Consider the following 24758-nt stretch of genomic DNA (forward strand, 5'->3'; position numbering starts at 1 on the left):
ACCTGTGTGGAGTGTGCTCAAATCCAAATGCGGAAGGGACCTCCCAGGAGGTCAGTACTCCACAGCCATGTGCCACAGTGAAAACCAGCAGAGGGCTGGGACATAAGAACATAAGAAAGGCCGTACCGGGTCAGACCAAAGGTCCATCTAGCCCAGTATCTGTCTACCGACAGTGGCCAATGCCAGGTGCCCCTGAGGGAGTGAACCTAACAGGCAATGATCAAGTGATCTCTCTCCTGCCATCCATCTCCATCCTCTGACGAACAGAGGCTAGGGACACCATTCTTACCTATCCTGGCTAATAGCCATTTATGGACTTAGCCACCATGAATTTATCCAGTCCCCTTTTAAACATTGTTATAGTCCTAGCCTTCACAACCTCCTCAGGTAAGGAGTTCCACAAGTTGACTGTGCGCTGTGTGAAGAAGAACTTCCTTTTATTTGTTTTAAACCTGCTGCCTATTAATTTCATTTGGTGACCCCTAGTTCTTGTATTATGGGAATAAGTAAATAACTTTTCCTTATCCACTTTCTCAACATCACTCATGATTTTATATACCTCTATCATGTCCCCCCTTAGTCTTCTCTTTTCCAAACTGAAGAGTCCTAGCCTCTTTAATCTTTCCTCATATGGGACCCTCTCTAAACCCCTAATCATTTTAGTTGCTCTTTTCTGAACCTTTTCTAGTGCTAGAATATCTTTTTTGAGGTGAGGAGACCACATCTGTACACAGTATTCGAGATGTGGGCGTACCATGGATTTATATAAGGGCAATAATATATTCTCAGTCTTATTCTCTACCCCCTTTTTAATGATTCCTAACATCCTGTTTGCTTTTTTGACCGCCTCTGCACACTGCGTGGACATCTTCAGAGAACTATCCACGATAACTCCAAGATCTTTTTCCTGACTCGTTGTAGCTAAATTAGCCCCCATCATGTTGTATGTATAGTTGGGGTTATTTTTTCCAATGTGCATTACTTTACATTTATCCACATTAAATTTCATTTGCCATTTTGTTGCCCAATCACTTAGTTTTGTGAGATCTTTTTGAAGTTCTTCACAATCTGCTTTGGTCTTAACTAAAGTGAAAGTGCCTGTCCTGGCATACCTGCCTGAGTCACAGCATCTCTGTACCTGACTGACTCCCTGGGAGATGCGGAGTAGCCACTTCCTCATTGGAACAGCACAGGGACCAACCTTTTCTCGTGTCCATAGGGAGCGGACTTTTCAGAGAAGGTCCGAGGATTATTATTAATAATTATTGTTGATCATTTCTGTAGTGCCAACACTGTACCAGACACTTTAAAAACTGACATGAAGACAAGGTACCTATGTGGGGACACACACACACACACACACGATAGGGATTGGGAGATGATCAAAAGACTGGAGCTGAGCAGTGAAGTTTAAAAGATGTCTTGGTAGTTCCACCATTTCTATTTGGGTTTTTCTTTCTTTAGGGAGTGAAGATGCTCCCCAGTGCTCTCGTGCGTAAACACATCCGTGAAGTGAAGCATTATGTGGGCAACAAGGGGGAAGCCTACTCAGCTACTGCTGCCTGGACTTTAAGTCTTCTGCTGATAATAGAAGGCTTCAGTCCCCCAGGTGGGAAATCCAGCATCTTTCCCAAGTACTCAGTGCACTATTCAGAAAAGGCTAAACATACATAATAGGAGTGGTTAAAGTTACAGGTACAGACAACTCATGCTAACTGATCTTACGTGAAGAGCCCTGCAGCCTCTTCCACAGCCTTCAATTAAACCCTCTAACCAATTCAGAGAGAATCTGGTGTTGCTATTTCGTTTGCTTTCCACTCAGTATCACTGAGAAAAATAAAAGTTTCTTGGCAACACTAAGAAGCGCATGATTCAGCTACCCTTCCTTACACTGAGTTGCACTTCACTCTGGACAAGTCTCACTGACTTCAGTGGGAGACTATTTGGCGTGCCAGGCAGTGCTAAACATTAGTAAGGGCTGTAGACTCGGCTCCCAAATTAATAGCTCCTGCTTCGGAATTCTACATGAGACAAACAGCTGACAAATGCTTCAGGCAGAGAAGAACTGTTTAAAGAGGGAGCCCGGTCCTGTGGATAGGGCACTGGCCTGGGTCTCTGGAGACATGGGATGAGATTCTGTGCTGTGTCTTGAAGAGACCTCGCAGGCACAGGGGCGTGGCAGCTACGGTGGCCGTATCTGCTGGAGAGAACGCCGGTGTAACTAAGACAGCCCTGGTGTGCTGTATAAATTGCAGCAGCCTTCCCAGGTTGCAACGATGTCCAGAATCAAAACCGCATTGAGTGCTGCAGCCCCGCCCCTCCACTCCCCCCCCCCCCCCCAGCATGTCTCTTCTGCCCCCAGCATGTCCTCTACATTTGCAAACTGGTCCATGGGAGGCAGACTTGTGGCTGTCTTTCATAATACCTGAGCTGGGAGAATCCTGTCCAGCTCAAAATGGCATTTATGGAGCTCCTTTACCCAAAATAAAGGGCACAGACTGTGGGGGAGGATCTCGCCTTGGGCTCTATTCTAGGCTCACCATTAACCCACTGTCTGACTGAGGGTGATCAAAACTCATGAGACTTTTAAAATAGCACATTTTGTATTTTTGTTTGCCAACTGCTTCGTGAGCCTGTAGGATTTGTGTTTGAAAGTTTCTCTCTACACCGAAGACTTGCTGCAATTTAACTCTCCAAAGAGGGAATTGGTTTTGTTTATTTATGTTGTGGGGGTGTAAATCCCCACAAGAAACAAAACCTGAAGAAGAAAATTACATAGATGAGAGAAAAGTATCAAATTATATACATGCTCCTTTGCACCATCAGAGCCAGATTAAAATCTCACTGACTCTCCTCAGGCATTAAGGAGGAAAAAATGCCCCAAATTAAAGTAACTTGTATTTGATCCCAACACCAGAAAGTAAAGGACAGACAAGGAGACAAGTGACCCCACAGAGCTTGCACACAAAATCAGTGCACATAAATCTTCAGATTCCATAAAAAGAGCTGTTCCACCCAGAAGGTTCGGCATAACAAAGAGTTGCTCTAGACTTTTATAAGAGCTGAGACAGCCCTGTACTCCTGTGTCTTGCTCTACTATTCAATCTTGGTATCTCATTCCTCCAACCCTCTGCCCCAAATCCCTGGCCGCTAATAATATAATTTCCAAAACAACAAAAAATACCCTGCCCTTATTTACGAGTATACAAATGGAAATGGTTTGGCTACAAACATCCAAACATACATTTCAACCCCATCATCTACAAAACATTGCTCACATGAGCTAAAAAGCCAGATGTAATAACTAGGTTCGTCGCTTCTAATAAGGGTATAAAGAGTATGAGTTAAAGACCTCTTGATTTGGGATCTGGGGATTTCCCTGTTCTGGCTGGTATAAGTTAGATTCGGTTATGACAGACAAATTTCTCAGTGACTGTCGGTTTGTACATTTTAAATCTATAAAGTTCTCTGTGTGTGTCTGTGTAAGAGACAATTCTATGTTTTAAAATTTGTTTTCAGAAGGATGGGCTTGGAAAGAAGATATATATATAAGCTGAATACTGAAGCCAAGTGAAGCTATGCATGATATCGCTTGGGTCTTCCCAAATGAATGTCATGCCACTAGACTGTTTACATGAACGTGGATTTTTACACCTCTTTGTCCAGTGATGGGACCAGACTCTCAACTGGTATAAACTGACATTATTACATCGATTCAATGCAGTTATGCCAATTTACACCAGTTGAGGATCTGGCCCTGTAACCTCTTCACTTCCTCACGGTTACATTTTTATTGATATCTTTTCCTCTCTGCTTCTCTGGTGAGTGCGTGTTCTGTGAAGGTAAAAACAGCAGCACTAAATTCAGCTGAAGTCTGCTATTTCTCCCAGGCCAGAGAAAGGCAAGTAGCTTGTAATTTGAGCTTCTCTACTCTATTTGCAGGGCCTTCATTCTTATCTGAAAGGATCACCTTACGTAGTCTTCACATTGGTTGAGTCCTGGCTCATGGGATTTCAGCAATTTATTCATTAAAAAAGACAAAATTACAAACACAAAATAAAGTGAGATTGTCAGTGGAGCAGGTCAGTGCCTGCTGGTAACCAGGGGCCTGATCTGTACCTTTGAAATCAGAGGAGGTTTTGCCATTGACTTCAATGGGCATAAGGTCAGGCCTGAGCAGCTCAGTCCATCCTGGGGCCAAACTCTGGCACCTCCCACCTGCTTCATCCAGAGAAGAGCAAACACAATCAGCCCCTTGGTAGAGGCCACAGAACTCGTTTCGCATGAAAGCTCAAGATGGACTTGAATTGTGGTGCTGCAGCTTTATTCTTTAAGCCACCTGGCTCTCTAACTTTCTCTCAGAAATCCATAGCGATGGAATAAGTTACCCATGCAAGACAAGAATGATTAAAATGTGTTTCCACTTATCTTGCCAGCCTAAGTGCTGGGGTCAGGGTTTTCAATGCCAACAATACACGGATGCGTATAATGAACAGCCAAAGGAGGGGAGATTTTTGCACTAACGTTGTGTCAGTTTTATTAACACTTTTAACCAAACAAGTTAACTAGTTAAAGACATGGATTATATACTCTCTTTTCCTTCTGCTGAAGTGGAACGTATAGAATACACTTACTCCTTTTCTTGACATGCTGCCAACATTTGTCTTGCATCACTTCTAATAAACCAAGCATCTTCAAATGCGTTCCCTGCCCTGCTCTTGGTTCTTTGTTTAGACAAATCTCTCTCGTGTTTGCAGTGAAAGAACATTTGGAGCCCAACGTAAGAACAGCCACTGTGCTGTGGTTAAACAATGAGCTCTGTGTTAACACTGGGCTGTAGCTACTATGTCTTGTAGTGTTCAAATTCTTAAGACAACTCCAGGCCCCAAGTAATTTAATATGTAAATGGTACTCAAATTTATGAGGAGCCAAAGGAATTTTCAGACAGAATGAAAACCATTCTTCTTTTTATTAAGAAGATTATAAAAGGAACCGATTGCATTATATATGCTTGAGACTCAGTGGAAATAACATAATAGTAACAGAAATGCTGAGTATCACTACTTCGCTCCCAAAGCTCAGGTAATTGTCAATTTTCACCTGTGAGAGAAAACAAAACAATCCATATTGGAAAAAAGAAGCCAATTAAATGTCAAGCACTTTTGCAATGAAGTACCTTGGGTAATGATGGTGGCGAATCCTCCTAAATACTATAAAGAGTATGATAGAATCCAAAATACAAAAATATACTTCACTCAAACACAACCAAATACCTGATAACCTTTGGTAATAACATAATTTACACGGGAAGGATCCAATGTATGGAGCCAGATTCTTCACTGCTGTAAATTGACCTGGCTCCATGACCACAATGGAGCTATGCAGATTTACACCAACTGAGGATCTGGCCCATGGTCCAGCCAAAGGAATAATAGCATTTTCTAACCACACTGATAATCTGAACCTTAAAAGAGATTTAATCTCTGTACCAAAGTTTTCATTGAGCCTCATGTTCTCACTTTTCCAGTACTGAAGAGAGAAGATTTCTCAATCCAGACAAGTAGACTTACATTTGTGTGCGGGTTTCCAAACTCAGTTACTTACGCCAAGAGTTGCACATTCTGCAAGTACTGTTCTGGGTGTTGTCTGATTACCCTTGCTAGGAGTATGACATGCCAACTCACACTGTAGACAAATCAAAAACAGTAACCATCCACCCTTGTACTTTCGAAATCCATTTCTAAAAGAACATTTCAGCATATCCAGTTTTCATGCCATCAAGCTCCTAGAGCTGCCTGATCTCTTTTAAGCAGGATTGTGTTGTCTAGATTTTGACTTCTCATTGCCTACATTTTGATCTCTAGGTTTTAATTTCTTAACAATGTTTCGGTGATGCTACTGGCATGCTGAGATCACTACCTATCATGCTGACCAATATAGTCTCGTTTCCTTGTGCTCCCCCATCAGTCTGTGTGTATATACATGTTGTCTCTTGTCTTATACTTAGACTGTAGGCTCCCTAAGGGAGGGACTTTCTTTTCATTCTGTATTTGTACAGCACCTAGTGCAATGGGGTCTGGGTCCATGGCTGGAGCTCCTAGGCACTACTCTGATAATAAATAAATAATTCTATTAAGTAAAGAACTGTGCCCGTGATCATTATCCCATGACTTCAATTTTACTTATCTTTAAACTTCAGCCATCTATCCTGCATCATGTCTAACTTTTTACTGGTATCCGCCATGCTCAAAATGTAGTAATTCTGCCCTCACTTAATAAGCAAAGTCATTTCCAGCTAGTGAAATGAAACCAAAAGAACAAGCCTAACTCATGAACCATTTGACACTTGGAGGGTGAAGTTACAGACCATTTAGTGGACACAGGGTTTGTTTTTTGTTTTTGTTTTTTTAATTTTAATTCTCCTCTAATACTGGTCAAGGGAATTTCTTTCTTCCTAGGAAGTATTACTGTATTATGCCCTCTCCCTTCCCTCTGCACACTAGTGGAGAAGAGAGTTCAAGAGCACAAGCATTAAATCCAAGAATCTCATATTGTTGAGATATCCTCATATGCTTAAATAGGGATGTAAACGGTTAAATGATTAACCAGTAAGCATTAGGTTTACCGTTAATCAGACCTTAACCGTTAACCCTGGTGGCCAGCCGGTCAGAGGGACCCCAGCCCCTGCAGCCCCATGCTGGCCTGCCAGAGTGACCTCGGTTAACGGTTAAATGATATAATTTTAATCGTTTAACTGGTTAACTTTTTAAACTGATATTTACACCCCTAGCATAAAACTAAATTTTTCTGGGCATGGATTAATAACCCTCCCTCATCCTTCAGGTGGGGTAAATTACATCAGAAATTACATGAAAAAATTACATGAAAATGATGGGGAAAATTGTTTCCTATTTTGAAAATGACCAGCCTACAGCTTATTTTTCAATAGTGAAGAAAAAAGGAAGCCTCTAGTCAAATAAATATCTCAGGCCTTCCTGTTAATTATAAGTCCTGGCAATACCTATAGCAAACAACCAGCTCAATCATTGCAGGAGAACATGTGTCCAGAAGACAGACAAGGAACTTCTATAACTATTCACATATTAGTCATCCACAATGGTCCCACCTTATCCTCTTTCCAACATATTAACCAGGACTGGGGCACAGCTGTTGTTTTCCCCCTTCCAAGTATTCAGTTCTGCTCTTACTATCAGAAGTCAGTGCCAATCTGTTTCTTGCAAGAAGGTTTGGAGACCACATAAGAACATTTCTGATTACACTGAACTATTATTCAGATGTGATCATCTCTGTAAGAGTTTTGTCTTTCACATACACATCTCAAGGTCATCACTTTTCTCATCTGGGAGTCTGGACAAATAAACTAGCCTTCTGTTGTATTAATAGGCAAGCTTCTGTTCAAACAAAGGCTTCCAGATGATTCAACGTTACACAAGAAGCAGTTGATGATGCTCATTACACTTCACACAAATATTTTCCCTTTGGAAGAACCAGAAAATAGAACTGTGTTTAGAATATTTACCTAACATATTGGTTGCTTAGTAACACAGAGAGCTATGTTAGAACTGTAACAAATGACTACAGAGTGAAGACTACATTTGAAGTGAATGATTACGAAAAATGGAACCGTCATTATGCCGCCCCCTGGGTTTTAAGAACAGTAACAGAAAAAATGAAGCACAGAAAGTAAAATTAGCAAATGTGCTTTGCGGTTTTGAAAATGAACAAGGATTTGAAACAAATACTATCTCCCACCAGACACAATATTTAGGTTGCTAATCTAAAGTTTTCTCACCTGTTACCAATAAACTTTGCAGTAATTACACTAAAATATACTGTATTATTTTAAACTAGACAGAGTCACTGTGATATAAACCAGTATATAGCTGTCAAATGGTATTTTCCTTTTTCCAGTCGACTCACATTCTTACCATTAATATAGCCTATAATCACCTGTGATGGGAACAAAGAAAAGTGGCAAATAAACTTCAGATTACAGAAACTGATTGAGGAAAATACCTGATTGAAAAGCTTTAACTACAACATTTCCCCTTTATTTCTTAAGTGCTTTTTTTCTTAAGCACGTGAGGATTATTGAGAAATTCACTTATTTAGGTCTTTCAACAGTTAACTAATAACTGACTGGGTGATACAGGCCTCAAATAAATCTAAACTGGTTACTGCACAAGGACCCTGTATCTTGCACACACTCCTCAAATGGACCTCCCACTGAAGTCAACTTACCCGCATACTCATACTGAGCAGTAATTTCCTCACTGACTGAGCCAACTGCTTTCAGTGGAACTACTCATGGAGTAAGGTGCTACTCAAATAAGTACTGATTGTAGAACTGGGTCTTCAAATACTAGTAAAGGCTTACAATATAGGGCCTGATCCAAAACCAACTGAAGTCAATGTGAAGGTTTCCACTGTCTTCAGTAGGCTTTGCTTCCAGCTAACAGTGTATGAACACTTTACTAAGGGCTAGTCTACACTGGTTTCACACCCCTGAGTGAGAAAGTTGCAGTGCTGTAATGTGCCAGTGTAGACAAGCCCTAAATAAAGACAGCATTCAGAAGCCTTTTCCCCCAGACAATTAGGCTCTTTTTGTACTTTTAGGTTAATGGCCACATCAAATGCAGTTTGCCACATAACGTTACAGTAACAATTCCTTTGCTTTCAACTTGATTAACATTGTTATCAGTTACAAAACCTGCACTAGTTTGAAAATCTACACTGGTTTGTATATAACTGCGTTGCCCAATAAATTGGACATGCAACACTGTTAATGTCCTAAATAGTGATATCTGAACTTAAAGCCCTGCATAAATACTTCCAATTCACAGTGGCCTTGAAGGCTTCTGTGTGTTTCTACAATTGAATCAGTCCTAAGACAATAAGCTAGAGAGTTCCAATGTGATTGGGAATCTAATGTTGTGCCAGAGCATTATCTCACCCTTTGTTTTCCCCAAAGTGCAAAACAGAGATTTTTCCCCTTTTGCCAAACAATGCACTAAATTATCCTTGAGCTCTCATGCATCAAATGTTTGTTTGTTTGGTAGCCTGCAGTAGCAATGAAGATTTTTCTAAGCAGACACCATCCAAATCCTGCCTTTCCTATATAGCAAGCAAAGTCAGGAAATTCTGTCTGCCCAGTAGACAGGGTTTACTGCTGCTATTTAATACCATGAGGTCAAAACTCATCCCTGATGTTACTTAACTGAAGTTAATAGAGTGTTGCATCAAGGATAAGTTTGGCCCATGCTGTCAAAAGATCTATGAACTTGGAAAACTGGCTTTAAAATATTAGCCCTATAAAGTTGGAAAGGGACACCCTATTTGACAAATTAACTTAGTGGTATAAAGTCTAATGTTAGAAATTTACTAAAGTTTTGGTCAGATCAAATCCCTTTGAAAATTCATATAAGCTACTGTGCATGTACATTCAAATATTTTTCAAACCGCACCAATATTTTATAGTACAGTATACACGGCCTATACAATTACACTGTAGAAGAACTACAAGAATAATTTGATATAGCTCTGTTCACCGTACCTCTCACGTCATTTCACATTACAGAAGCAAAACAATCAATATAACCAGGAATGTTAATCATGTGAAACAGAAAAGTGTTGACTAAAGAAAAAGATTTTCATTTGTGAACTAACCTGCCTCATTGATTCATCACTTCTATTATCCTCCTGTAAAAGCAGGTGGCAAAGCATTAGCACATAGGATACAGCTATCAGATGTCTAAGCCTCAAAGATATAGTCAGCTGCAAGTCCCAATGAGATTATCTACAGAGATGCATATTTTCCTTCACATCTAACAAATCTGGAACTAACCCAATCGGGTCTTAATCAGGCAAAACTCCACTGACTTCATATGGAAATAACTGACATAGGAGACTAATCTATTGATCCAGGCATTTCTAGTGAGTCCCATTGCCACTGCATAAACATTTTTAAAAGTTTGCATAAAAGAAATAAAGTTTCATAAAGAACTTTGAAATCATAGGAAACAAGTGTAGCAAGAAGAGGAGAATCAAAGATGGCTGCTTAAAATATTATAGCAGCTATCTCTGATTCTCCTCTTCTTGCTACACGTGTTTCCTATGATTTCAAAGTTGAAACACAAGTACAGTTAAACTCTCTTTTCCTGAGTGACCTAGAAGTCTAATTCCTAAATGGTTTAGTAGATATTTAATAACGCTTCTTCAAATCTGTCATTCAACTTTAAACCGTCATAGCTCAGTTACAAATGTTTACTTTGTGAATATCATCCATTCCAGTAAAAATTAACATTGAAAATCTGGTATAATTTTGTTAGCCCAGCACTGAACAGCAGACTCCTTTGTCTTGAGAAGCCAAAAGCCCATGCTCACACACAGAACAGTTACTATTTAATTTTAACTCAAACATCCTTGGCCTCTCAATAAAGAAGTTCTGTCCTGCAGGGGAAAAACTCTGCAATGTGGCAGGTTAGAGCAGTAGGATATTCCTGGTGCTATCAGAGAACTGGAAAAAGGGCTAATGAAGAAGCTCGAAACTCCACTTCTTAGTTTTACCATCCAATACTCCCACACTAAGAAGATAAAATGAACATGAAATATACATTTAGGGACAGACTGTGGCTGGCCTTGTGCAGGGCAGGTACATAACAGGTGGGAGAGGGTGCAAGGAACAATGCAGAACATGGCTATGGAATATACCCCCCAAAGAGAAATGGGTCAGGTGGGAATGGGGACTATAGCCCTGCCCCTTCCACATCAGCCTAAGGAGCTGTTACACCACGTGCTACTGAGAGTCTTCAGGAAAAATCCTGGAGGAGTCAGGAGCCCCCTGGACACTCTTCACTGAAGTGTGGCTCCCTCAATCTCCCCCAGGGTATCAGGGAGCAGGGTGGGGAAGGAGGCAGTGGGAGCACAGAGCCTTCACAGAGGTACAGATCCTTCACACAGATGGCTCTGCTTCCACCTAGTCCCTCAAGGTCCACAAAGATCCCAGGGGACCCATGGGGTACTGGGAGAGGTGCCAAGATCTGTTCTGTGGGGGTGAGGACTGTCACTCTAATGGAATGATTTGGGGAGAGGAATTCTAGAGAGGCAGCCTCCTGGGGTTTTCTTCTGCCTTTCCTCCCTTTTAGTAGTTGTACTGAAAGATGGCAACCTGGCCCAATACCATCATAAAGCACAGAGACGTATTCAAGGGTTGTTTTAATCCCTTCTCTAGGGTGATAAAAGTACATAAAGCTGTAGAGCTGGTAAAATGAGCTAAACTACTAACAGAGTCCATGCCCCAAAGAGCTTAGTTTAAAGGCACGAGCTGATACAATAGAAAACAGGACTGAAGAGTAGCCTTACAACATGAACACTTCAGAGAACAGGTGCGTCTTCAGACACACTCGGTTTCATGAAGACCAATCCAATGCTGACAGCCAGGGAAGAGTTGAAGAGTCAGTCACTGATGCCCAATTTGTTTGGTTGGTTTTTACTACATTTTTAGTGAGTCCAGTGTTGGTCAGATAGTCATGGAGAGTCATGTCTTGTATTGATCCAGGCATTTCTAATCAGCCCATCACCATGGTATCTAATTGCTTCTGCTTATCCACTGAACAGGAACAGCACAGGCTCCCCCTCCTCCTCCCATTGTCCGCGTTATAGAAGACCAGGTCTTTGCCATATAGCTTCTATAGTCATTCATACCAAATCAGAGTGGTAGCATTTTACATGCACTTTGCAATATCATAAGTGCAGGGTGGCTGAAAGTCATGCCCACCATTTCTAGGGACAAGAGCCTCCTTCAGCCTCAGTGTCTATTTAGTCCTTAGCCTTTCTGATAAACCTGACATGAGTGATATCAGATAAGCTAGTACCAGTTCCAATGGTGGTTTTATGATGCAGACCTCTGTCAACTGGGAACTAATTCACTATCTTATTTCATGAGGAGCACCTAAGAGTTGTCAGAGGGCAATAACTTTTGGTCAATGCCATACTGATCTGGATATGAAAGGCTCTGTGTTTCATTAGCCTCCTAATTCTCTGTTCCAGTTTCTGCTGTATACACAGTTCCACTGCCAAATGAATTTTTGCTGCAGTCATACTAGTGACCAGCCATCTGAACTAACTGACAGTTAGTGAGAATGGGAGTTTGACCTCACAGTCTGAGACATGAGTTTCCAATCTTCATCATGCCACTAAGCTGTCAATTTTGGCAGCATGTGAGTGGTCACGAAAATAAACATCCCATTCTTTTATTAGCACCATATGGCTGTATTTTGACTAGAGAGTCAATGCTAAAGAAACTAAGCTCAGTGGACTTTTCAGACACTAATCTCTTTCCTCCATGGTAGCTCACTGGCATTCCATACTTTCATTGTCTGCTAGAGAATCAGACAGCGGTTACATGTATAGTTACATTCAAAAGGGAGTGAACGGAACAGACAGTGACACTGCAGAACAAACCAAGAGATTCAAATTTTAAATAGTGAAGGCTTCTTTCAGCTATAGAAAATTAATACTTCAAATAACAATACTACTAGTATTTGGATAGCATAAGCATTGTATGATTGTAACTTCTTCAGGGTCAGTCCCATCTCTTTGCTATACATTTGTACACTATCTAGCATGATTCACGGAGTTTAAGGAAAGAAGGGACTATTCAATGAACCTGACTCCTGCATATCGCAAGCCATTAAATTTCAACCAGTTACCCCTGTATAGAGCCCAATAACTTGTCTGACCACAGCATATCTTCCTGAAAGGCATCCAGTCTTGATTTTAAGAAAACAATTGTGTTTGGGCCCTCTTGGAGTTACCACCAGGGCCGGCTCCATACCCCAGCGCGCCAAGCGTGTGCTTGGGGCAGCATTTTGCCGGCAGGGCGGCAGGCGGCTCCGGCGGACCTTCCGCAGTCATGCCTGCGGATGCTCCACCGGAGCCGCGGGACCAACGGACCTCCCGCAGGCATCACTGTGGAGGGTTCGCTGGTCCCGCGGCTCCGGTGGACCTCCCGCAGACATGCCTGCGGATGCTCCACCAGAGCCGTGGGACCAGCGCGCCCTCCGCAGGCACGTCTGCAAGAGGTCCCCCGGAGCCAAGGGACCGGCGACCGGCAGTGCGCCCCCTGCAGCGTGCCACCCTGCTTGGGGCGGCCAAATTCCTAGAGCCGCCCCTGGTTACCACAAAACAAATAATAAGGGCCTGAGGTTTGGATTTGGCTCTGAACTTTCCCCAAGTTTGAGGATGTTTTTTCTTGGTACACCATAGAGATGGAGCCAGCCACTCAATTCAGATCCAGATATGAACATCATTAAAATCTGGATCTGTGGTTGTAATCTGAACCCTTCTTTGTAAACACTCTCTCTCTCTCAGGCCTTTCTGTTTCATAGGCAAACTACAGCCCATTGGCCACATCCAGCCCACGGGACCCTCCTGCCCTGCCCCTGAGCTCCTGCCCTGGAAGGCTAGCCCCCAGCCTCTCCCCCGCTGCTCTCCCTCCCCCGCAGCCTCAGCTCACTGCGCCGCCGGTGCAATGTTCTGGGTGGCGGGGCTGCGAGCTCTTGCCAGGCTGCCCGACCCAGTGCTCTGTGCTGCGCGGTGGCGTGGGTGGCTCCAGCCGGACGGCGCGGCTGCCTGTCCTGGTGCTCTGGGTGGTGTGGCTGCAGTGCCGCCAGCCACCGGTGCTCCAGGCAGCACGGTAAGGGAGCAGGAGGAGTTGGATAGAGGGCAGGGGAGTTTGGGGTGGAGGTCAGGGAGCGGGGGTGTGGATAGGGGTTGGGGTGGTCAGAGGGCAGGGAACAGGGGGGTTGAATGGGGACAGCGGTCCCAGGGGGGCAGTCAGGAAGGAAAGGGGGGGTTGGATGGGGCGGCAGGGGGCAGTCAGAGGCAGGGGTTCTGGGGGAAGTCAGGGAGAAGGGGTGGTTGGATGGGGCAGAGGTCCTGGGGGGGTGCAGTCAGGTAGGAGAGGAGGGGACTGGATGGGGCAGTGGGGGGCGGACAGGGCAGGGGTTCCGGGGTGGTCAGGGAGAAGGGGTGGTTGGATGGGGCAGAGGTCCTGGGGGGGTGCAGTCAGGTAGGAGAGGAGGGGACTGGATGGGGCAGTGGGGGGCGGACAGGGCAGGGGTTCCGGGGTGGTCAGGGAGAAGGGGTGGTTGGATGGGGCACGGGTCTTGGGGGGGGGGAAGTCAGGAATGAGAGGAGGGGTTGGATGAGGCAGCAGGGGGCAGTCATGGGTGGGGGTCTGGGGGCAGTCAGGGGACAGGGAGGGATGGATGGGGCAGGGGTCCCAGGGGGGGCATCAGAGGACAGCAAACAGGGGGGCTTGGATGGGGCAGGAGTCCTGCAGGGCCATCAGGGAGTGAGAAGGGGGGGGGTCGAATACGGGGTGAGGGCTGGGCCACGCCTGGCTGTTTGGGGAGGCACGGCCTTCGCTAACCAGCCTTCCATACAATTTTGGAAACTTGATGTGGCCCTCAGGCCAAAAAGTTTGCCCTCCCCTGACATGGAGAGACTTCACCACTGTATTCCATCTCTGCTGATCTCCTGCTGCAGTCTGAGCTTCCTTCCCTGGCATTTTGATAGCTTTTAATTCTGCATTTCCACGTTATCCTATGGGTTCCATTCCAATGCTTGTCTTGTTATGTTATTCTGGCATTTCCTCCATGCATGTTTAGCCATCTCCATTTTTATTCTGTAACTCCCTGTCCTACTGGTTTCTGTTTGGTCCTTTCCCAGAGTTACAGAGTCATAGAATATCTCAGGGTTGGAAGGGACCTCAGGAGGTCATCTAGTCCAACTCCCTGCTCAGAGCAGGACCAATCCCCAACTATTTTTTTCCCCCAGATGCCTAAATGGCCCCCTCAAGGATTGAACTCACAACCCTGGGTTTAGTTGGCCAATGCTCAAATCACTGAGCCATCTCTCCCCCAGTTCTCTGATTTTTTTCTGGTCATCTGATATTGAGGATTTGTCTAAGGCAGCTTTTTATGAAAACAGGTTAGATAGTAAGGTCATAAGACGTCTTCAAGTTTCAGCTCCATACAGTAAGACTGATGCAGCAATGGTGTTAAATATTCAAACTTTAGTTGGGAGGGCAAGATTTCTGGTTCTCCAGATCAGCTTTAGAATTACAAAGGGATGTCTGGCTTTTGCTATTCCAGCTTTAATGTCTTCATCTGTTCCACCTGTCATACTTACAATGCTGCCAAGATATCTGATCTCTTATACGCCAGTCCCAGAAAGTATTACTGGTGTTTCTTGTTGTGTGTTGAATCTCATGTTTTTAGTTTTATCTGTGTTCTCGGTGTTTGTAAACACTAATTATTATTTGTTAAAGGTCTGTTTTAGTGGGATATCAGGAAAAGTTCCTAATGATGATATCCATTAGGCTGCAGAATTGAAGCTCTATGGTTTGAGATGACTGCAACCAGAGTTCACAAAGCACTAGCAAATAGACTGTAGGCAACAGTCCTTCATTGACAAGATGATCCAATGAACCATTTCAAATTCTGAGTTCTACAATTCTGACAGCATTAGTTTCCCAGCAACTAGCGTATCAAATTAAAGGTTCTGGGATTAGTCTCCAAAGCTGTCAATGGAGTCCTGGTTATATCAGGGACCACCTCTCTCTCTTTGTGACCAGGAACTTCCTTGGCAATGGAGCTATTGTGAAATGATGGAATTATCAACTACAAGAACGAGACTTGTGAGAGCTGTCTCATTGGCTGGCCCACAGTTTTTTAACTCCTGCCTGCAAGAGATTAGAATGATTTTGAATCTTGCCACCTTCCAGACAAAGTGAACTTGGCATAATAATAAACAAACACACACTTCTTTGCATGCCACAGTGCAAAGGGGAGAAATCAGGTAGACAGCCTGCTTTTATCATTTTGGTTATGTTTAGATGTTGTGGGAGAAGATGCATTAAAAAACACCATGATAGATAAAAAGTCCTTACAGCAAATTCCTTTTTTTTTTTAAATTTCCATTTTATTCTTTAAATCCTTCTTTGTTTGGCAATCATTAAAACAGTGAAAAGTCAAAGACTTCCAAGGTATCTTTGTTCTAACAGGACAATCTAAAAGCTAACAGAGTAAAACCTTGGAGGAAGGAAATACATGTGCTCCACATTACTGGAAAGCACAAACCCCCAAGATCTTTTCAAGGATAGTCCCCAATCTCTTTTTGTGATTCATGAGCGAGCTTGCATGAAGATCTATTTATTCTTGGGTTTAAAGGCAGATTGCTTTTTCCCAGGTGCACATGAGGTTACTCATTTTGAGGCTATTACTTTACAATGGGTCTTTTCTTTTTGCACTTCAATAAAGACCCTTCGCTAAAGGGTTTGGTTTAACATTACACAGGGATAGCCTTCTGGCACATGGGCCCCTTCCCCAGTGAACATCAAAGTACTCCTGCAATCAATATAATCCCAGCTCCAGTGGGAACCGGGGGCCCCCTGCAGCTGTAGTGTCCATAGGTATCCAAGGCCACTCCTGACATGCTAGCAGTAGAACAGTACATCATAGGAAGTTTGAAGATTAAGACAACCACTTGCATCCCCTAAGGGCTCCGTTCCAATTACTATCATTATTAGTGGTACTGTAGTGCCTGGAAATCCCAGTTATGGACCAAAATCCCACTCTGCCAGGCACTGTACAAAGACAGGACAAAAAACATAGCCTGCCCCACCTGACAGTGAGTCCATGCCTACATTTCTTGGCACATAAGAAGTCAGTGCAGTTCAGAGATGGTAGGCTCTTTGGGATAGGGACCATGTCAATCAACACATTTGTACAGTCCCTACCACAATGAGTCCCTGATGCTACACAGAACCCCTGGGTGGTACTAAGTGTGTCCAGAGACTATGGCAATAAAGTCAAATATTAATTCTGTGGGCCAGTTAAAGCACAAGAAATGGCCTACTGTCTTGAAAAAGGGGAGAATTTAGTCCAAGGACATGTTGGAAATGGAGGGTTGGAGTGAGAAGTCATCTGCCTTCATCAGATATTTCTACATGTTACCCTGCTGTAAATGTGTCTATGTACTTTCTGACTACGTTAGAGATTTCTAGTTTAGACATATTTGGGGTACATTTTGGTTCAGAAAAACATGGTTCTATAATAGATTAAATACCCCACTAACTATATTTTATGTAACTTTGCCTTTATTTAAAAAGTACCATATGTAATGTACATTAATAGGAAGATCAAATCCAATCTGCTTTAAACCTCAGAAATGTTGTATCTGGCAGTCAAAATGCAGAACATTTGTTCTTAATTTAACACTGTATGCAAAGTTTTGGTCATAAAAAGTCTATCCAAAATATCTGTCGGAATATATTGCCCTAATTGATTAATGAAGCCAGCAAAGACAGAATACAAAGCCAAAGCGTATAGATCACCCTATGTCTTCAATAACTATAGAATAAATGGTGTCAATGTGACACAACCTCCACGGTAGAAACCTACACACTGTTTCTTTAGAGCTAGCCAATGTTTTCCTAAAATCCTATTCGAGTCTTTTGTTAGCTGAGTTCACCATTTGTTGACCTTTCTGCTGTCAATCTTAATGCCACTTCCTCATTCTTCCCTGAAGAAAAGTCTGCTGTTTCTCATGTTTTTATGCTAACTGTTCCCCACATCTTTTTAATTCTGACATCCATCTTGGAGTGGATTTCATATGGGGCCAGGCACAGTTAAGGGAGAACCCATAATCAGATGCTTGCAGCTAGTACTGAAAATGTGTTGCCAGAGATATGCCAGTGGCACGGACACATGGTGTTCGTCTTTGGATTCCTTATAAATGTTGAAGAAAGGTAAAAGATCTTAAAGAAATTTCTAAAACAAAATTGTTGCAGCAAATCACCTTAACAGAGTAACAGCATGAACCAGCATGAGTATGGCAAGTAGAAATTTTCGTGCCACCAGCTTCTGCAGAATATAGCAGTGTACCTTGTTGTAGCAAACATAACCTTCCAAACGGTAACCTAATGTGAACCCCCACAGTGTTGTCTTCCTAAGTCGGCAGGCAGACAGCTCAGTGCCTCTGCTGCTACTGCTCAGCATAGTAGATCCTTCACACTGATCTTTAGTTCCGGGGTTTGTTCCCTAGCTATTAGGTATCTTCATGTAAGGGGATATGGGTGCTTCAATATGTGGGTAAGTGGGCAGACGGGGAGGGGAAGAAGGAGAGTGATGAGAAGTTAGACTAAAGAAATGTAATAGTGGGGGGCAGATTCTGGAGCAGAGGAAGAAGAGACTGAAAATTAAGGGAAAAGAGACAAAATACAAAATAGAAAAAGCAAGACAGAGAAGAAGGGAAATAGAGAAAAGAAAAGAGAACAAAGACACTGACACAGGCCAAGATGCACCACAGTCTATGATACGACAGACCAGAAAACAAAGTGGAGTCAATCCCAGAAAGGCAAGATGATATGAAACAAGTTAGAAAAACATGTTATATAGAAAGCTGGCTGACAATAAAACATGTTACTATTAAATGGCAAGGGGCATTCTTTGGGGACATGAGAGCATGAGTGTTTTTCACCAGGCTAGAAGATAGTTAATTATTGCTCCCATACCTGTGATTCTGACTCTATGTTGATCCGGTAAGCTTGTGCTTTTCCATCTTCTAGAATATTAGGAGACCAAGTCTTGCCTTCAGCCCTGCAATAAGAATTAAACATGAAAATTAAACAGAGAAATTTAATGAAGAAGTGCTTTCACTGGAGGTAATCGAATGCTATTCTGAAACTCAGCAGAGTTTACATGAACATCACTCAACAAGAGGTTTGTACCATTTGCTGCCTAAGTTACTCTTGATCCTTTCCACACCATGTGCCTGATAAAGATGACATAATGCTTCAGTTTCTGTGCACAAATGCATCTTCAGCCATGCAAAGCGAGAGTGCTGGAGCAGGCAAATGTCACTGTTCAAAGATTTTCCATAGGCCTGAACACTTTTTCCACGGAGGTGTCCCAGTGTACGGTAGGGATTAGCTCACTGACATATTTCTGTTCAGTTCAATGTACTGAGCACGTAGGACCTGCTTTCTGTGTCTGCTGTATTTGTTGGAAAAGCCCCTTGGTCTCCTCTCTACAGCAGAGAATTGAACGGGCATGCACAGGGTCTAGCATATGTATTCATATGTTTCACTGGCATTTCTGAGGCCAAAGAGAGCCTCTTAAAGGGGCTGAAAACTTTCAAAGGCACCTCTGAAACTGAAATGACATGAGAAGAACAGGGAGAGGATTTTCCAAAGCGCCGAAGTCCCATTTTCAAAAGAGAGGAAGGAAGGAATCCTTTGACTTTCAGTGATATTTAAGAGCCTAAGTACCTATGTCACTTTTGAAAATGGGACTTAGCAGCTTTTGAAAATCTTGGCTCTGGACTTCTCATGCCATTTCAATTTCTCAAGATTGAATACTAGGATCTTCTATTTGATTAAGTTTTTTTTTTTTAAATAACGTTGTATCTACTCAGGTATTTATATGATACGCCCTGCCCCTGAATCACTGAAATGTCTCCCAAATAGTTATCCTCGCAACACTCCTGAAATAGGATAATATTATCCCCATTTTACAGATGAGGAACTGAGGCTCAGGGAGATCCAGTGATTTGCCGTCACATAGGAAGTCTATGGCAAAACTAGGAACTGAACCTTAATATCCCAGGTATAAGGCTAATGCCTTAACTACAAGGCCATTCTTCCTCACTGCTGAACCTGGGGATCCAAAGGAGCCTACAGTAGCTGTTTCTAACATGTAGTTCAGAGCAGCGTAGACCATTTGTTAATAACACGATCAGATCAATATAGCTATTGTGAACACAATGCTGGAAAAACATTATTCCAATTTTTATAAAACTGCATTAGTGTGGGGGTGCTGCAGTTTTTCAATAACTAATATAACAGCAATCTTCTGCACTTACATCACACCTTTCCTCCAAGAATATCAAAATGTGCTAACAGCCAGACAAGCTGAGGCCCATCAAAGTCATAGGGACAGTTTCTCAGAGCTTTGTATTCCCTTAGTCCTGGAGTCACCAAGAGCTTGACAAGTTAGCAGCCTCAGGGCTGCTGCAACTTACACTGGCTGGTAACAAGACTCCTCCCTCAGGGGCCATTATGCAGCTGGGGATCACCAGAGCACAAAGCTCCACCCCAAGGCTCCAGCCCACTCCGCCCCTTCCCCCGAGTTCCCATCCTTACTCCGCTCCCTCCCCCAAGACCTCCGACCTGCCCACTGCTTACCGCCCTCCCCCAAGCACCTCCCTCTAGCTGCTAAACAGCTGATCGGTGGCTCCCCGGAACAGCTGTGGCTGGTGGGTGCTGAGCACCCACTACTTTTTTTCCATGGATGCTTGAGCTCCGGAGCACCCATGGAGTTGGTGCTTATGGTGCCAAGTACCTGGTCTGCAAAGGTTTCTGAACAACTTAGCTCTTTCTGAGGGAATTTCCTTGGGAGGGGATGGCAGGGTCCAAAGATTTCATTTTGCCCCAGTCATTTTAACTTGAAGGCATCTGTTGCCTGGGTCTGCTTCTCTCTCTCATCTTCATCATGTGCTTTATTCATGCAACACAGAACTTTCTGTTTAACCTCAGGAGCCACATGCAGATAATTTTTGGAAAATGTGGCAAGTTTGTTTAATCTAATAGGTGTAGCTTATTTGCTGCAGCCAAGAATGCCTTCGCTGGACTCTACCCCCAATTTGCTACACACCACAGCTGAATTTCATTTAATTATTTGCAGCATCTCAGTGTGGAAAACAAAAAATGCACAGTTTTATCCCAGGAATTTTTTACTTGAATTCTTCCCTACTTCCTGTCTTTTTCTAGAGCCCAACCCCTTATAAACCTCTGCAAAATAAGGGCCTGATCCAAAGCTCAGTGAAGACAATGCAAAGACTCCCATGGACTTCAACAGGCTTCGAACATGCCCCAAAGTTCCATGCTTTTATTTTTCCACATTGTTTGCTGCCTCTGAGTCTAGTTTTTGCAACACAGGGACACATGTTATTTTTCATAGCTGGACATTTTACTCTAATATAACTACCTGTACAGACGCCTCCCGACTTAGTTCCGGAAAGACTTCCATAACTCGAATTTTGCGTAAGTCGGAAACCTATACCCGCACATTATGCAAAAATTTCCACAACTCGAAAATCCTATTTCTGGCTTATGGAACTTTTTCCGTAAGTGCGAATTTGCGTAAGTCGGGTCTTGCGTAACCCGGGGAGCATCTGTATTATAATGACTAGATGCTGGGGAGAGGAACCCCCCTTGTAACTCAAGTCTGTCCCTAGAAATGTTTTACTGTTTGGCATCCCTTGTCCTAGGGGTGGCTGATCCTCCCAGGAATCTTAGCATTCCTAACACTCCTAGCTTGATCTTTACCATAATCTACTGCTGTGTGTTTGCTGTTCCTACTTTGAGTATTTCATTTTGAGGTGGCAAAACAGGAAAATATCTAGGTACTTGGTCAAGGGTGTGGTGGGGGGAAAGGACCATCATAATTTCATTCTTCCCCCCTGCATTAAATTAGTTTGACATTTGTTCAGATGGGAATCAGACAGTTATGAACTTCCTGCTCTGATCTGCTTTGGAGACCAAATGCCAAATGCAATTTAAGAAGAATCCCTAAGATTGCAACAAATCCAGCAAATAAAAGAGGAAGGATTCATGAAGTGATTTCAGTTCTGAAAGATAAAGTGATAAGCAAAAGGATGTTCTCTCTGCCTTAAGCTGCCTAAGGGATATAGTCATTGCTAACTGCCAAACTGTGATTTCTCAGTTCTCCCCGACTCAGAAACAAAGAGCTCCTGTTGCGTGTACCAGGAAAACTGGCATTAAGTTTTCCAAAACCATTCAAGGTTTCTTTTTAGATGTATCATGAAAGATAGGGTTGGAATTTAGCCCCCGGGTTCACGCATGAAATCCTATTTGTGGCTGGAGCTTTTTAAAAAAAAAAAATCAAACTTGAGACTTTTTCTCCATATCAACATTTCTGGCCCACAAGAAAAACTGATTTCTGATTTCAGCAGCATCACGGTTTGGCCCGAATGGAAGATGATTTTGGTTTTAGCACTTCTACCAAATAACTATCTAGAAGGGGCAGCACTGGGCAAAATTCTGATCTCAGTGACACTTACAGACAGAGTTACTCTGCATTTATACCAGCGTGGCCCAATGTCTGCAAGGAGGTGCTGTAGAGCAGAACTAACTGAAAAAAACCCAGCAAATAAAAGTTTGAAATGTGGAAAATGTTGACCTGTCCAGACAATAACCCTCAGACACACCCGAATCCCCACAGAAATGCCCAATTCCAGGCTACTTCCATCCTACTCTGGGGCCCGCATGTGCCTGGCCTGTCTGCAGATATTCAGTGATTGGGGAAGGGACGCAAGCAGCCTTTATTCCTTTGCATAATCTGCATAAGGGCCAGGCCAAAGTTGAAGGGCTGCTCTCACTGAGCCTACTTGGGGGCACACAGAGCCCCATCAAGGAGAAGTCCTTAGCTCTAATACTACTCTGCACCTGCCCACTGAATGAGGCCAGCAGCATGCAGAGGGGAGTAAGCTGCACTCCATAAAGAGGTAATAGTAGCAGACCCATTCCCCCCTATTCCCCCAGAGTAGTGGGGAGCTCAGGAAGGAATCTTAGGGTCAGGGCAGCTCCATGCCACCCCCAAAGCAGGACTGTGCCTTAAAGCACAATTGAGCCCTTGCTGTATGTAACAAAAATCAGACTTTTCTAATGTAGTAGGTGATAGATTAGGCCTCTCACTTGTCTGTTTCTAGTAGGCTGCTTAATTCACAGCTCAGGGCGGGCAAAGTGTTTTCAGACGTGCTGTATTATGTCGAAAGGAATTAAAGTCAGGTATGCGGAAGTCAATACCTTGTATCAACAATACTCCACTTTAATTGAATATCTTCTACAACTATACTAAGAAAATAATTCTACCTGCATTGTGTCATGCCTTCAATATATAGTTCTGTGGGAACAGAGCCATTGACAAGACATTATTAAAAAGCCAGAAGAAACTGTAGTCACCCTTTATCCTGCATTATTAATTTTTTGTCTAGTTGACTCACTGTCATTTTAGAAAAATTGCATGCATACAGTCACATATTTAACAAAAGCTTTTTCACCTGTTAACAATATGGAAGTCTTGTTCTCTTCATTTGAAGATTTACTTTAACGTCATGGGAATTCCTGGATCTTACTGTATTTCTAATTCCTCTGCCCCCTTGCAAATGAAATCTTAACATTTGGGAAAAAGGCCAAGGACAGCCTTGGACACTGCAGTTTTTAGTCCTTTGTTTAACAACGGAACAGGTGTGACCGTGTGCAGCAGCTGTGCAAGCTTCACAACACAATCATACCATTGTGCCCGATCCCTGGCCTGCCAGGGTCACCTTTAGGGGTGAGGGATTAGTTCAGTGTCCACGCTCATCAAGACATTTGCATCTCTGATTAGACAACAAGTAAACAGAGAGTGTGGGTTTTATGATATGGACACTGGTCCACTAGGAACTGGACTGAAAACACCAGCTGCTACAGCTACTGCTCATAATCCCAAGGGATAATTTCCCCTAGGTAACTACAGAATGTTGGTTCAATGACTACAAAGCCACATAAGACTATCCTCTGCCTCAGCAACAGAGTTAAAACGTCACACAACCAGATAAACATGGATGGGAACTGGAAGGAGTGGGTAGGAAACAAAATTTATGGAATATTCTCTAGGAATCCTGGGTTGCTCAGAAGTTAGATGATTCCTTCCCTGAGGTGAGTTACTTTTATGGAGTCCAGTTCAGCCAAGCACTTAAGCATGTGCATAACTCTAGGCATCTGCTTAAAGTTATGCACATGTTTAAATTCTCCCTTACTTATCAAAGCACTTAAGTGCACACTTAAAGTAAAGCACATAGGCCTGGTCTACACTACGCGTTTAAACCAGTTTTAGGAGCATTAAACCGATTTAACGCCACACCCGTCCACACTAAGAGGCCCTTTATATCGGTATAAAGGGCTCTTTAAACCAGTTTCTGTACTCCTCCCTAACGAGAGGAGTAGCGCTAATATCGGTATTACCATATCGGATTAGGGTTAGTGTGGCCGCAGATCGACGGTATTGGCCTCTGGGCGGTATCCCACAGTGCACCACTGACCGCTCTGGACAGCAATCTGAACTCGGATGCAGTGGCCAGGTAGACAGGAAAAGCCCCGCGAACTTTTGAATATTTCCTGTTTGCCCAGCGTGGAGCTCCGATCAGCACGTGTGGCGATGCAGTTAAAAATCAAAATAAAGAAAGAGCTCCCGCATGGACCATGCGGACGTGATCGCTGTAAGGGCAGGCAAATCTGTTCTATCAGCGCTCTGTTACAGAAGACGAATTAAAAAACATTTTTTTAAAAATCTCCAGACAGACGCCATAGCAGGGACTCAGCGCACTGCTGCGTGACAAGCATAACGGAAAGCCAAGGAATCAAATGGACGCTCATGGACTGGAGGACTCAAGCTATCCCACAGTTCCTGCAGTCTCTCTGAAAAGCATTTGCATTCTTGGCTGAGCTCCAAATGCTTCTAGGGTCAAACACAGTGTCCGCGGTGGGTCAGGGCATAGCTCGGCAATTTATGCACCCCCCCATCCACTCCCAGAAGTGAAAGGGAAAACAATCCTCTCTTGACTCTTTTACATGTCACCCTATCTTTACTGAATGCTGCAGATAGACG

The 24758-nt window shown here is 43.3% G+C and overlaps 1 protein-coding gene and 1 long non-coding RNA gene across 4 annotated transcripts in view; both read right to left on the reverse strand.

The window, feature by feature from the left end:
- PDLIM4 (PDZ and LIM domain 4) overlaps positions 1–24758 on the reverse strand; it is a 94150-nt gene that overhangs the window by 36361 nt on the left and 33031 nt on the right. For all 3 annotated transcript variants that reach the window (XM_045027930.1, XM_045027929.1, XM_045027928.1), the window contains exon 3: positions 18602–18686. In XM_045027930.1, coding sequence (XP_044883865.1) covers positions 18602–18686 — 85 coding nt within the window. The remainder of the gene's footprint in view (positions 1–18601; positions 18687–24758) is intronic.
- On the reverse strand, positions 4951–7491 carry LOC123376144. Its single transcript, XR_006581700.1, has 3 exons — positions 7127–7491; positions 5605–5685; positions 4951–5100 (listed from the first exon to the last, which is right to left on the reverse strand). It is a non-coding gene; the product is annotated as an uncharacterized LOC123376144 (long non-coding RNA).

The sequence above is a fragment of the Mauremys mutica genome, chromosome 8, assembly GCF_020497125.1.
Source record: "Mauremys mutica isolate MM-2020 ecotype Southern chromosome 8, ASM2049712v1, whole genome shotgun sequence".
Taxonomy (NCBI): Eukaryota; Metazoa; Chordata; order Testudines; family Geoemydidae; genus Mauremys; species Mauremys mutica.